Below are 13,078 nucleotides of genomic sequence, written 5' to 3'. Positions count from 1 at the left end.
AGAAGGCAAAGTCATTGATGAAAAAATGAAATGATTTGGCTGTCCTTAACGTGTTTTGATTTTCCCATTAGGAACCCAGTCATTCCCCCCCCCCCACATGGGCATGAGCACAATTAGTGTCTTTCATCAACATAAATTTGGCCTCTGAACCGCAAGAATATCGACCAGGCCCTGCAAGACGAGCCCTACCTGCGGACTTTTAAAGTGAGATGTGGCAGCCCGGGTGTAAACTCTGGCTGGAGCCTCAACAGCCACATATGGAGTATCTGCCATTTGTATTTCTTCATCCAATTTGGTACCTTCTCCGATTGAACCGCTCAAACCCTAAGATGTCGTATCACAGCAGCACCACAAATTCGCATAGAAAATTCAGCTTTCCTCGTCCCCTGTATGCTTCGACCTCTTAATGCAGAAATGTTTATTATAACAACACTTGTAAAGTAACTTTGAAATATGATACATAAAGTCATGAACACAGTAAAGTAAAGTACTAGACTATTAATGTTTAGAAAATGATTCACCAGAATTATTTTTGAACCTTACTGGCCTTTGAGGTCTTCTGTAAACAATATAAATTTAATCTGCGAGCACCGACAGACGGCACCTCGCGCGTCGGGGAACCGGCCGGGCGGCTACGAGAACGCCCGCGGCCGTCAGTCGTCGTTACCGCGCGGAGTGACGCTGGGAACGCCGCTTTGCAAACTATCTTTAACATTATCAAGGTCTTAGGTCTTTTCTGACAACATTTGAGAGGGATCTGATTCATTTGCGAGGAGCAGGGTATAAAATAAAAACTATGTGTAGGATTCAAAATGATCACATGGATGTCCACACTGTAAAGATGTCATCCCCCATGAGGAATGTAGAGCAGATTAGATCATTTACGGCCGAGCTAAAACAACTACAATTTTTAAGGGGAATTGTGGTATTTTCGCCATGAAATTATTTTTTTGCCAAAGCATGAAAATTGTTTTTTGCCAAAGCACCACGCTCAAATACTTAAATATTTTTTTGCTAGTCGTGGCGAGCACCCTAAATATTACTGAACATGAAAAGCTTTTGCTCCAGTGGTCATCGTGGGTAATGGTGTCCACTAGTGCGTTGTCCTAATCCGGAGATACGGTCACATGGTCTACGTCTCACGAACTCCCCTCCACTGCTCGAGCTGTAGCTGTGATGCTGTTAAACTACGCTCGCTGGAAGGCACGACTTCACATCCAAGAGGTAAAGGGATCATAACATGAACCGCTTCGTTTGGAGCGAGTGTTCGCCTCCTGATCCTTTTGGAGCTGATCCTAACATCTGCCTGCCCCCTAGTATCTGGAATGATTTCTACCAAAGGAATTAGGGAACTTCTCAAACTTTGAATTGAAAGTGTCAGCGGTTGTAGAAAATGTGTGCCAAGTCTTACTCTCTGCAATGTCTTCCGTTTGGCCTTTAAAACATCAATGTATTTTTATTGTATTATTTTATACATGTTTGTATGTTGCTTTCCCCAACTATTGAACAATTGTCCACTCCTCGTGCAACGGGATTATGATTCTACCTGCCCTGCTACAAATACAACGTATGGTTACAGAGACAGGCAGGTGGGCTGTCACATGGGCGCTCTCTAAATGGCTCCTGCAGACGTGGGAGTGGTACCCATATCATAATGTTAGGTGGCGGTGAGTTGATCTGTTGTAACATGCTAATCAACAGTTACCTTACCGTACATTGCTATACAAGCTATACATGTCACGGTGTGGTTCACTTCCTGTCGTATTTTGTAGTTTTCTGCCACTCGTGTCCCCGGGTAACTTCACTTCCTGCCTTGTCCCGTCATCCCCTGTGATCGTCTAATAGTTTCCACCTGTGTCCAATCACCTGCACCTCCCTTGTGTATTTAAGCCGTGTGTCTCTTGTGTCACTTGCCACGTCATTGTCTTTCATCGTGGATGTTCGTAGCGCCTGTCTGCCGGTTTTCCCCTGGTTCCTGTGTGTTTTTGCCCCTTGGCCTTTTGTTTTGCTGTTGACTATTAAAGTCTTCTGTTTCCTGAGAAATCTGTGTTTGAGTCCTGCCTCCCTCCACGCATCCCTGACAATACAAGCTTGGTGCCACGAGGTGTGCCATGAGGACTGTAACTCATGCACGCTTGCCAGATTACACCTGTATGCTGTATCCTGCAATATACAGCTTGTTGAAGTTAAAAAAGTGATTTAAAGCGGAAGTAAGTTGGAGTGGTTTCTGGTGGGGGTTGGCCTTTGCCACGAATGTACATCGCCGCTGAGGCCCTGGTTCCCAGTAGGAAACCAATGGTCCTTACAGAAATAGTTATTCGTCCAATTTAATTTCCTTGCGGTAACGAAATCATTTCAAAATAATGATACTTGGTTATCACTCACGTTATGTTGCTCGGTCGCCGGGTGACTGAAGGACACGTATTTGTTGATGTTTTCGCTCCCCTTGATAAAGTCAGCAGAAGAATTCGCCGGTGCTGGTGGACGACGACGTTGACAGTTCATTGTTGGCAAGTCCGCGGGCCTCGAGTGCTTTGCAAAAAATGCGGCTGGTTCTCTTGTGGTCTTCCTCCACCAAATGGTGGTATTCCTCCACCCCAAGCTAATCCGTTCTATTTTTTGATGGGTGTGTGTGAATTTTTTCTTTTGCACCTGAGTTGGTTGGATTTGCTCTCCGCGCTATCGCTATCGTTGCTTGTCAACGAACCCATTTCATTAGATTCAAAATGAGTGAGGTTGCTGGAGTATCTTACCAAGATACTCCAGATCTTACACAAATCTCACCAAGACTTTTTTTTTCACAATGTCATTCTCAAAGTGCGTTTGTGTGATCTGCCAAGGTACCATCGCTATTCCATAGAAGGGAAATGGGAAGCGGCACATTTTGGACTGTAAAAAAGTACGACACTGGTAGGAGGTTTTGTTAATTAACACAAGTTCTGGACGTGTAAGGGATTGAGTCTTAGTTCCTTCCTTACAGAATTAGTTATTCATCCAAATTAACTTTTGGACTAGACTAGATTTGATAAAACAGGTCATGAAATGAATGAGAGGTGGACCGATGGGGGAATCCAATCAGAAAGGTGAACAAGCAATTTCCTGCTGAATAACAACCCTATCGTTGGTTAAAACAATGTACTATTGTGTGCTTCCAGGAGAATGTGAAAATTGAAAAGTCGTCCTCACAAGGGCCCACACATGGGAAAGAGACACAAGATCAGACTTGACGGGTTTAGATACAGAGGGACTGTAGAGTCTGCAGGGATGCACCTCTCTGACGTGGGAAAGTAGCTCTTGACAAAATCTGGCGGTGTATGTTATTGATTGTCTGTCATTCTCTACCTCCTGCTTGGCCTTTGTTACTCAAACATTACAGAGGCCACAGACAGGAAGGGATAAATGGAGAAAAATCCTAGCGTTACGTCAGTCCATTAAACACCTTGTGACAAAATTCTATTTGAATTTTTTTGGATTTTCCAAATGAAAGAATACAGGTGAAGTAATAAGCTTGGTATTTCCTTGTGACGGATATATATTTTTCCCCAGCTAGTGGTTGGAAAGCTGAAGAGAGCTTGACAAAATAGTGGTTTCCATTTAAATGAACAGAAAGCTCCTACGCTAAGCCCTGTTATCAAGGAGGGATCAACAGTGACCTGTATGTGCTAGCAGTATTTAATATTGTACAAGGCTTGTGTTAGTTTGAAAGTCTCAAAGAATTCCACTAAAACACCAACACCATCCCTCAATACTTTCCAATACACGTAAACGGCTTATGGGGGTGCTTTGGTCGCATGGAGTTTAAAGGGTAGGTTCACATTTTTGGTAAAAAGGGGGTGTATTTTAAAACATTGGAACATCTGAAAAGCTTGGTTTTCTCATTAAAAAACGTATGTTTTTTTCCCTCCAAATATCTGGAACAAACTGCTGGAAAGCGGTACGTCTGCTGGGACTCGACATTAAATACTTTTCGGTTTGCGGCTGCCTTTAATTTAACCGGATTTAAGGATGACGCTTCAAAATCTTTGGTTTAGGGAACTAATGAAAGGTCAGGGTATTAACTGCACTGCAACTTGTTTTGTCTGTTTATGCTTGTTAATTATTTTTTAAATGTCCTTTTCTGTTGATGGTTTCAATGGTTTTACGTTTAGAACTGGGAAGTGCCTTTTTTTTAAATGTGCTATACAATTACACTTGCATTGCCTACTCAGACGCAAATGGTGCGCAAACTACAAGGAACAAGCACATTTAATGTACACAAGAAAAATACCCGTTTCAACCCAAACCACTTTCTCGAAGCTAAACCAAATAGTTCTGCTGACTAAAACCACTGAAGCTGAAGAAGCTATGCAAAGTTGAGACATTTCCCAGGTAAAATAAAAAAAGATATTTTATCTAAGATTTTCCAATTTCTTATTAATTAAAAAAAATGTGTGACATACAATTTCGCCAATCAGCGTCCTTTAATAGACTCAGCTTGGGGCGACATTGGTTTTGGCCCAAGCTCGCACGTTCTCATCAAGGTATCTACCGCCGCCATTCCTTCCTGCTTTCGTTATGCTCTCCATGGAGAAGACACTTGTCAGGGACATTTCTGACTTTAATAAGAAGGTTCGCCACTCAGAAGGACACATATAGGTGTATATATTAGGGCTGTCAAAGTTAACACGTTTAACTATGACATTATTGTGGCTGAGATTAATACGATAAAATACTTCCGTTGTGCGTTGACACCTGACACGAAAGCGTTGCGTGCTGCAGTTTGATCAGAGAGACTGAGACGGTAGCTGAAGATGGAGAGAGCTTTTTACATTGGAAGTAAAACCAACAGAAGTTAGACATACAGCGGGAAACTGCAGAGGAATTCCTCCACATGTCAAACAGAAGGGGACGAGTGGCACTACCACTAAGACTGGTAGTGCCTGGAACACGTTGGTAGCTGCTAGGCTACTTCCATCTCAACACTCACAGGACCACCACTGTTGCCCTAAAACGGTGGTTTGGAAAACGTCCTGGCTAAATGTCAGGAGATCGTACTTGAAACACAGCCGCTAAATGATGAAGGGTTGAGAGCACAGGAAAGTGCACGAGGACAGCAGGAAGAGTCAGTTCAAGATCCGTGGCTTGATCTAATGTGTGTAGTTTTGTGTTTAAATAACACTATATAATTAAAGTGTCTAAAATACGTTTTCTAAAGTAATTATTTGTAACTGTGGGCCGCGGTGCGGATCTGGACCCAGAAGCCTCCCCATCCGGACTCGGACCAAAAGCAAAAAAAAGTATTGGGATTGTGATTTAAACGTGACAGCGCACTTTTCGACTTCGCACTTCACTCGTCTTTACGGTAGTGACTCATGGCGCGTTTCCACCGAGCGGTACGGTACGGTACGGGTCAGGTCGGTACGGGTCGGGTCTGTTAACCATGATTTGGCGAGCGTTTCCACCGCCAACAGTACCCTTACTTGATAGGCGTAGTGTATTCCAGAAAGTAGTGATGACGTCACTTGATAGGCGTGGTATATGACGGAAAGTAGATTGACGTTATTCGATCGAGCGACAACTGAAAGCTAACCGCAAACAACAATGGAGGACATACAGGCGATCCTGTTCCTGCTTCTCGATATGTGGCTGTTTGTCACAAGGCGACGACACTCTGTGTTTGAGCAAAGGCGACATGCTGCAGGTGTGTTACGTGTGTTGTCTTTTCTCTTGCGGCACGCGCAAATGACGACACTCTTTCAACCAATCAACGTTCTGCAGTGAGTCTAGCTCCACCCTTTAGTACCAAACAACTGTGCCAGGTTCCCCAACGGAAGGGTACCCAAAAAGTGGTACGGTACGGTTCGGATTTTTGGTACCATTCTCAACTTTTGGCAGTGGAGACACAAATAAAAGGGTACCGACCCGACCCGCACCGCTCGGTGGAAACGCGCCATTAAAGCACTGAGCATTTGCATTCGACTGGCTATAGGCTGATGATATCGTCTTAATACTGCAGACAGACGAGAGAGGGAGCAGAAAATTACAAGTAAAAAGACTAGGAAGAAAAGAAAGATCGCGATATTTGAGAAAAAAGACGAGTGAGACAAAGAAAGCGAGAGAAACGGGCGGGTGAGAAAAATGAGGAAGAAGTGACAGTGAAAGTAGAGCATTTAATCCATAATGGACAGACTGGCTTCTGTTCATACTTCCCACTGCAGCACTAAACCAGTGTCTCTCAGAGCCCATTGAAACGCCATCATGAGGCTCAATGAGCTCCTCCACGTGAGGAGGAGAACGGCCCTGATGCATTCAGGCCCAGGTTTAAAATCCTGGCAGGACAAACTAGATACAAATTCTCCCACTTATCCAAAAAAATGGGAGAGTGCAGATTATATATATATATATATATATATATATATATATATACTGTTCATATATACTGTTCAATTGTTAAAATATGTTTAGATTATTTATAAGTGTAATAATTGAGTCCACATGTGAAGCAGAAAATGGGAACTTCACGCTTTTCTTCTTGTTTTTATTTTTTCTGAATTGAAGCCATATTTGAACTTTTTTTTAAATTCAGCCCTACTGTTAACATTATCATTAACATTATTTATATTTTCAGTCACACATATATGTTCAGTTTCTTGTTACGTGACAATAAATATTGTCAAAGGAGTTTTAGAATCGTACTGAATTCATTTGATTTGTGTTTTGATTAGATGCAAATGATACTGTATTCCTCTATTTAATCACACTAGTCACATTATGATCTTCCGGACCTCTTTCCGAAATGTTCTCTAACTGGACCTCTTCACAGTATATAATCAGGAGTATTCCAGATCTGATCTAGATTATTGAAGTTCAAAATGGGATTCTTTATTTAGGGCTTTGCAAAAAAATCCAAAAATCTATTGACAACCCGCGCGCGCGCGCACACACACACACACACACACACACACACAACCTTCACGTGTGTGTATAAAATGAGCAGATTGGGAAAGATGCTGCCTGTCCTTTTTGGACATGGAGGGGGAAATCATGTTTGAAGTCAAAATCTGATTTCCTCCAGTCACGCGCAGCGCTGCGATACCACACGCGGCTTTTGCAACTTTTCTGGCAAACCGGTTGTGAGGTTTGTTGTCAACACAAACAAATATTCCAACACCTAAACACACATTCTTTTTTTAACTGCAGTGCGCGGTGTTTATCGCCACCCCCCACCCGCGAGTGTGCGCGCCTCCGCTGCGTATGGCCGCGCGCGTATCTGCTGCGCGTGGATCGTAACCCCCTGCGTGCTGAGCCGGACCCGCAGACCTGAATGGCACCGCTGGGCGCCCGGTGCCGGACCACTGCTGCGAGCATCGGGGTCGTTCCTCACATCTGGAGTTGTGTTACTTCACTGCGTATCATCCGTCAGATCCTTCGAGGGCGGATTGTCTTTTTTTGACCAGTTGGACAGCTTTTATTTTCGTCCACTGTCGACTTGAAGTTCGGAGGACGGAACCAGAGCTGCGCTGTTTGGAGTCTCCCGCCCTGAGCTTCTTTTCTGTACACTGTGAGATTGTTTTTTTCCGGTCTGCTGTAAGTGTGTTTCATGTGAGTGTGTTTCGTGTGAGTGTGTTTCATGTGAGTGTGTTTCATGTGAGTGTGTTTCATGTGAGTGTGTTTCGTGTGAGTGTGTTTCATGTGAGTGTGTTTCGTTTCCTTGTCATTAAACCAGCTCGAGCATCCGGACTAATAACTGCGCTGCGCGCTCGGGTCGTCTGCGCGTGTTCTCTCGGGTGTTTGGTGGGATGCGAGCGGCCAAACCTTCTGTCGAGCTCCGCGCAGTAACCTGCGACTCGACCGGAAACGAGACCGATCCGTGGACAAATTAAAAGCACCGATTAAAGGTTCAGTGTGATAACGAGAGTTAGAATTGTGTCTATGCGTCAATGACTACGAACAACAACAACGAACGTTTTGAGTTAAATCATTTGGACACTCTGATTACCCGCAGTCACACTACTACTATGAATTGAAGCCCATTATTGAGTAAGATATATTTTTGGATTATATGCGATAAGATGTGGGACGCGACGCTTTTATTTTGACAGTCCGAACAGGAAGTGCAGCTCACTCCGCGCCGCTCGACGCTCCGCACCTCGTCGGTGACGGCAGAGAAGTCGGGATCGGAGGCTCGCCACCTGGCGATGCAATTCACGAAGTTGCGAGGCGTCTCCGGGCGTTAGTCCGCTTCCACAGCTGCCCCACCTCATTAAACTACTTTCTCCCCCCTCTGTCTCCCTCCTTCCACCCAGAGCGCCTCCCCCGCGCGGACACCGGGACGGCCGCCGTGTGACTCGGTGCCGGATGGATGGGCGGACGCGTCGCGTTCTGACGGCGCGCAGGAATAACACAGTGAACTGACAGGAGGATCCGCGTCCCTCGCTCCTCGTTTGTTTGGCCCTTGGGAGTTCAACCATTTTTCTCCCCTTCGCCGCCCGTCCCGCTCCCCTCCACCGTCTGTGGAATTGTTACCTTTAGTGGTGCAACATTTATTCCTTAAAAGGTTGCGATCGCCTGCTATGCGTCTGGTGTGGAAAGTACCTGGTGGAAGGTGTGCAGCGGGATTCCGCCTGGGACAACAGGACATCCGCCACTGAACGCAGACGCGCTGTTTTATCCTGTTCAATCTCTCCGGTTTGTGCGTAATGCACGTGGAATGAAAGCAGAGGATGGATATCTTTTGGGAAATACTGATCATTCTTCATGCCAATGTTATCGTCTGCATATCAGGTGAGTTTGGGGCGTCGTTGGGGTCCCTTGGGGACAGGTGCATCACATGAGTGGTTTTTTTAGTTTTCGCTGGTATGATTGAGATCGTGGGGTAATTTTTAGAAACCTTGTGGGGCTTTGAACCACACGGAATGAAACGGCTCATTTGAGTCTTTCGTTATAGACGTTCGCCATGTGTGTGTGCGTGTGCGTGCGTGTGAGACTCGTCATCCACAAACCTTCTGACGCACGCGTGACACGGGTTGGCTTTAAGAAAAACATAAGTTGCAAACCACAGGGAACATTAAGGAATCTTTTGAGGAAACTGTATTTTGGTTGATACCAACGTATCCTGTCCTTCACCGTAAAGTTATTATCAGGACGCGGGCGTTGTGCGCGGATCGGATCGGATCGGATCGTTGTAGGTCGTGCCGCATGTTTGTCCACAGCCGGGCCAATGTTTCGAAGCATCCCCTGTTAAGTGTATTCCTAGAAACGTTGTGTAAAACCTTTTACTGTAAAATCAAAGTATGTACCATATTTGCCTTTTACTGTAAAATTACAGTAAATTACTGGAAGCTGTTTCGCTTGTAAAAATTACAGTATCCTAGCTGCTATATTATTTTTGTAATTTACAGTAATGATTCAAAATGGCAGTATTTTACTGGCAGCAGTTTTGCCAGCAGGCTATTGTACAATGTACTATCTATACTGTATCAAGAGAATACAGCAGCTGGCTGTATTACAATTAAATAAAAATTACAGTATTCTACTAGCAATTGGTGTAATTCAAAAAGTACACTTTACTGGTAAGTCAAATATACAGTAACTTGTTGATTCAAAATGTAAAGTAAAATGCTAACTTAATTCCAAAAAGTGCAGTATTTGAGTGTTAGCTCACCCTAGAACATTTAGGGAAACTAAATTTAGTGGAAGCATCTGTAAAATTAACAAGTATGAAAATAATTAGTAATTAGATTAATCTTGTCTAAGTTTGAGCAAAAAAAGCATCCAAACTCCAAATGTGACGCAATTTTTTTTGCACCACAGGATTTCATACAAAGTATGTTTGTTGATTTCAGGTGAATACGTGAAAGTGTTCGACTTAGGCTCTCACACCGCTGCGTGATTCTCTTGCCAATCAGTGTGAAATGCTCCCCGTCAATGGAGGGTAAATGAATAGTAGCATGGTCTGTGGTGTGGGTACTAGGGCTGCAACGACTAGGCGACGTAATTACGAAAAATCGTTGACGCGGATTTCTATCAGCGCCGCGTCGTATATTGTAAAGAGATTTAAAGCTACGGGTCTTTTTCATTCGGCATTGCAATGCAGTAACGTACTGGGGGCGCTATCGCTTCTATTGTCTACATGCATCAAGGAGCAGAAGAAGTTTATCAAGTTGAACGTGGGAGGGCCAAAAAAGTATTTCCTCAGCGAACCAAACAGGACAACGCAGCACCTGCAGAACAGAGTTGTCGTTTCACAGACGGCGGAACATTTAAAATGCGCTGGAACCACCACGTCTTCCCCTCATGGGTAAGTTCGAGGGTTGCCGGTCCTCCGCTCTACGTCGGGCCTGACGATAAAGTACAGCCTGTCGCTTTAAGGACACGCTGCTACCCGATATTAAGTAATACTGCAGGACGTTTGCTCAGTAATACCGTCCGGGTGGCTCTTAAAAGATCCGCCTGGATTTGCTTGAGCACACGTTGTCTTGCCGTGGGAATATGATTGGTCCCCAATCCGAGCGAACAAGCTAACGGCTAACATCATGTACCATGCAGACGCAGTTCCTGTAGATTTTGGTGGAGCTGTATGGATGCTGTTTTGTACAAAAACCGGACAGGCTGTTGAACGATACCAAAACGTCAATGTTTCAGTGTTTCTCTTACCATTACGCCATCTGCCAGCTGTCAGTTAGCTCCTGGCTGCGTGCGCGGGTGCTACTGGTTGTCATGGTGACGGAGAACCTGGCGAGAGGCGGACTGGACTGTCGATTTCAACTAGCGAACCGGTCAAACTCCTTCTTTCTATCCCGAACCATGACTTTGAACGTGAACATATATGAATCATGAGGGAGATGAGAGTGTTTCTCCTACCGTTCAACAGTCTGGAGTTATTTTCCTGGAATCGTCCACTCCTCGCTGCACATGAGAGCGCCCATCGCCAACCATTAGGCCTACTACAATTTCTCGCCGTTTTTCAGTGGTCGAATCTCTTCCTGAAACACGGTTCCCGATGCAGGCTGCACGTTTTAAAGTATTTTGGCGCATGTGCTGACAACTCCGACCGACGAGTGGTGGTCCAAAGTATTGTGGAGGATTATGATTATTAGTTATTGACCCCGCAGGAGAACAAGCAGCGTGGCTCGCTGCTTTGCATGGCCCCACCCAATGAGTGAGACACAGACGTGGTTGGGTGGTCAGTCAGTAAATGAGGTTGTGAAGGGTTTGTGCGTGATTCTATGGAGTCGGGGGAGTGATAAAGTCATACAAAGTCCCACTCGAAATCCATGAGCTTCCTCAAAATAGTGAACCTGTGTCGATTCAAGGATGTCACTTCCTTTTGGACCATTCTCACGCTTTTCTTGCTTTCTAGCAAGGTAGAAAAAAAGAAATAAACTTGTCAATAGCCCCAGATAGTGTTAACAGAATGGTTCTTTTTTTACTTTATGTTCATAATGTATATCAGAGCAAATATATGGGAAAATGGTGGATTATTACTAAAAAACACTGATCTTTCTTATGTTTGTCCCGTCTCTGGAATCTTTGCAAATAACATCCAGGATTTTTATAACTTGACAATTGGTGTAAATATGTACACATCTTTACAGGCAGTTTTTGCCTTCTGGTCGTTTTCAGTGCTGCAGTTACATTATTTGGCCACTGGCGTGTTCAGCAGACCAGTGGTCCCCAACGGTAAGAGGACAATTGTAATCGTGAAGAAAAACGCCTGGTGACGCGTGGGGAATATGTCAGAGGGACGAGCGCACATAATTAGTAGAAAAGCCGGTCAATTTTCAAAATAAAACATTTTTCAGAAAAAAAAGAAAAAAAAATCTTTCTGTGGTGCGGCCCGGTACCAAACGGCCCACGGACCGATAGCGGTCCACGGCCCGGCGGTTGGGGACCACTGTAGTAGACAACAGAATAGTTTATTCTGGTAAGCAATTAATAAATGAATAAAAGTGTATTTCATGGGATTGTAATCTAAATGTGTGATTCTCAAAGTGGGGGCCAGAAAAAGTGTCCCATTTTTGACATTTCAGAACCAACTTTATTGGCCAAGTATGTGAACTATTGACTCCATTATATCATAGACAATATGTAGATGCTATGTTTGTATTGTTTCTGTAAACTGTAAACAAATACAAATAGTGTAAATGAGGTTATTTAAAAAGGTACCGTAATGGATTACTTTCATTATTGCTGGTGTATTTGTAGAATGCTGGATCCCAAATGGTGCAGCTCTTTTTTTTTCAGAGGTAAACCCCCCCCCTCCCTCCCCCAGTAAAATCACAAAACATCCTGTCCTTTTCCTAATATATCCTCCACCAAATTGCCTCTAGAGTCAAGTGCCAGACTCATTAATTGAGTGTTGTTCCTTTTTCATTTTGTCATTCGATATAATACAGTAATTGTAGAAAAGGAGAGAAAATACCGCCCATGACTCTTTGCTCACATCACCCAAACCCTTTAAGGAAGACTCGGTGATGTGATGGTTGGGGCCGATGACCAAAGTGTTGTGTGCACACTTCACGCCCTCCTAACAGACGTCTCAGGGGCAGTCGTTGTGTGCAGTGGGAAAAGCAGTGTGATGGGGGGGATTCTCAGCTTACCGTTGGTTGGGTGGTTGAGCAGTTGTCCTCCTTTTCAGCTCTTCAGTCTGATCTCTTTTTTTTTGCCAGCGCTCTCTGTCCTAGTTGTACAGGATTCCTGAATAAGTAAAACAACGAGTGGCTGTGGAACTGAGGTGTGCTCCAGTGGGCCACCAAGAGGGCCAGCCCCATTTATCTGGGACAATTTTGTCTGTAACTTGGGGAGGGATTCGGTCTCTGGTAACATTTTGACCGATCGCCCCAGGCTGTAAAATGCTCCCATCTGGGTCGCCCTGCCAGACCCAATGTCAATGTCAGGTCCGTCCAGCCCCCCTGTTTGTCCTCCATTCCAACAGGTCAACATCTTTTTTTATTTTACTGTATTACGATTGAGATTTAGCTTGCAATGCTTTCCCTGCATTCGTCCATCAACATGACTAATTGGGGGGCTGCTGGTGCTTTGGGACATAATTGGAGCAGCGACCCCGTGGTTATCTGATAGTGGTGCTTTGATGTTA

At 44.4% G+C, this 13,078-nt stretch overlaps 1 protein-coding gene across 3 annotated transcripts in view; it reads left to right on the top strand.

The window, feature by feature from the left end:
• The first annotated feature begins 7,214 nt into the window (after positions 1 to 7,214).
• Positions 7,215 to 13,078, top strand: part of ca10a (carbonic anhydrase Xa) — a 152,206-nt gene continuing 146,342 nt past the window's right edge. Inside the window, exons 1-2 of one of the 3 annotated variants that reach the window (XM_040176987.2) lie at positions 7,215 to 7,566; positions 8,286 to 8,763. In XM_040176987.2, the coding sequence (XP_040032921.1) occupies positions 8,703 to 8,763 (61 nt within the window). In that variant the 5' untranslated portion in view covers positions 7,215 to 7,566; positions 8,286 to 8,702. Of the gene's footprint in view, positions 7,567 to 8,102; positions 8,764 to 13,078 lie in introns of those variants that run through there. The other 2 variants (XM_040176988.2, XM_040176986.2) reach the window with 2 other exon arrangements.

The sequence above is a fragment of the Gasterosteus aculeatus genome, chromosome 5 (genome assembly GCF_964276395.1).
Source record: "Gasterosteus aculeatus chromosome 5, fGasAcu3.hap1.1, whole genome shotgun sequence".
Classification (NCBI taxonomy): domain Eukaryota; kingdom Metazoa; phylum Chordata; class Actinopteri; order Perciformes; family Gasterosteidae; genus Gasterosteus; species Gasterosteus aculeatus.
The sequence above is the reverse complement of the archived record's forward strand: the minus strand, read 5'-3'. Positions and strand labels throughout refer to the sequence as shown.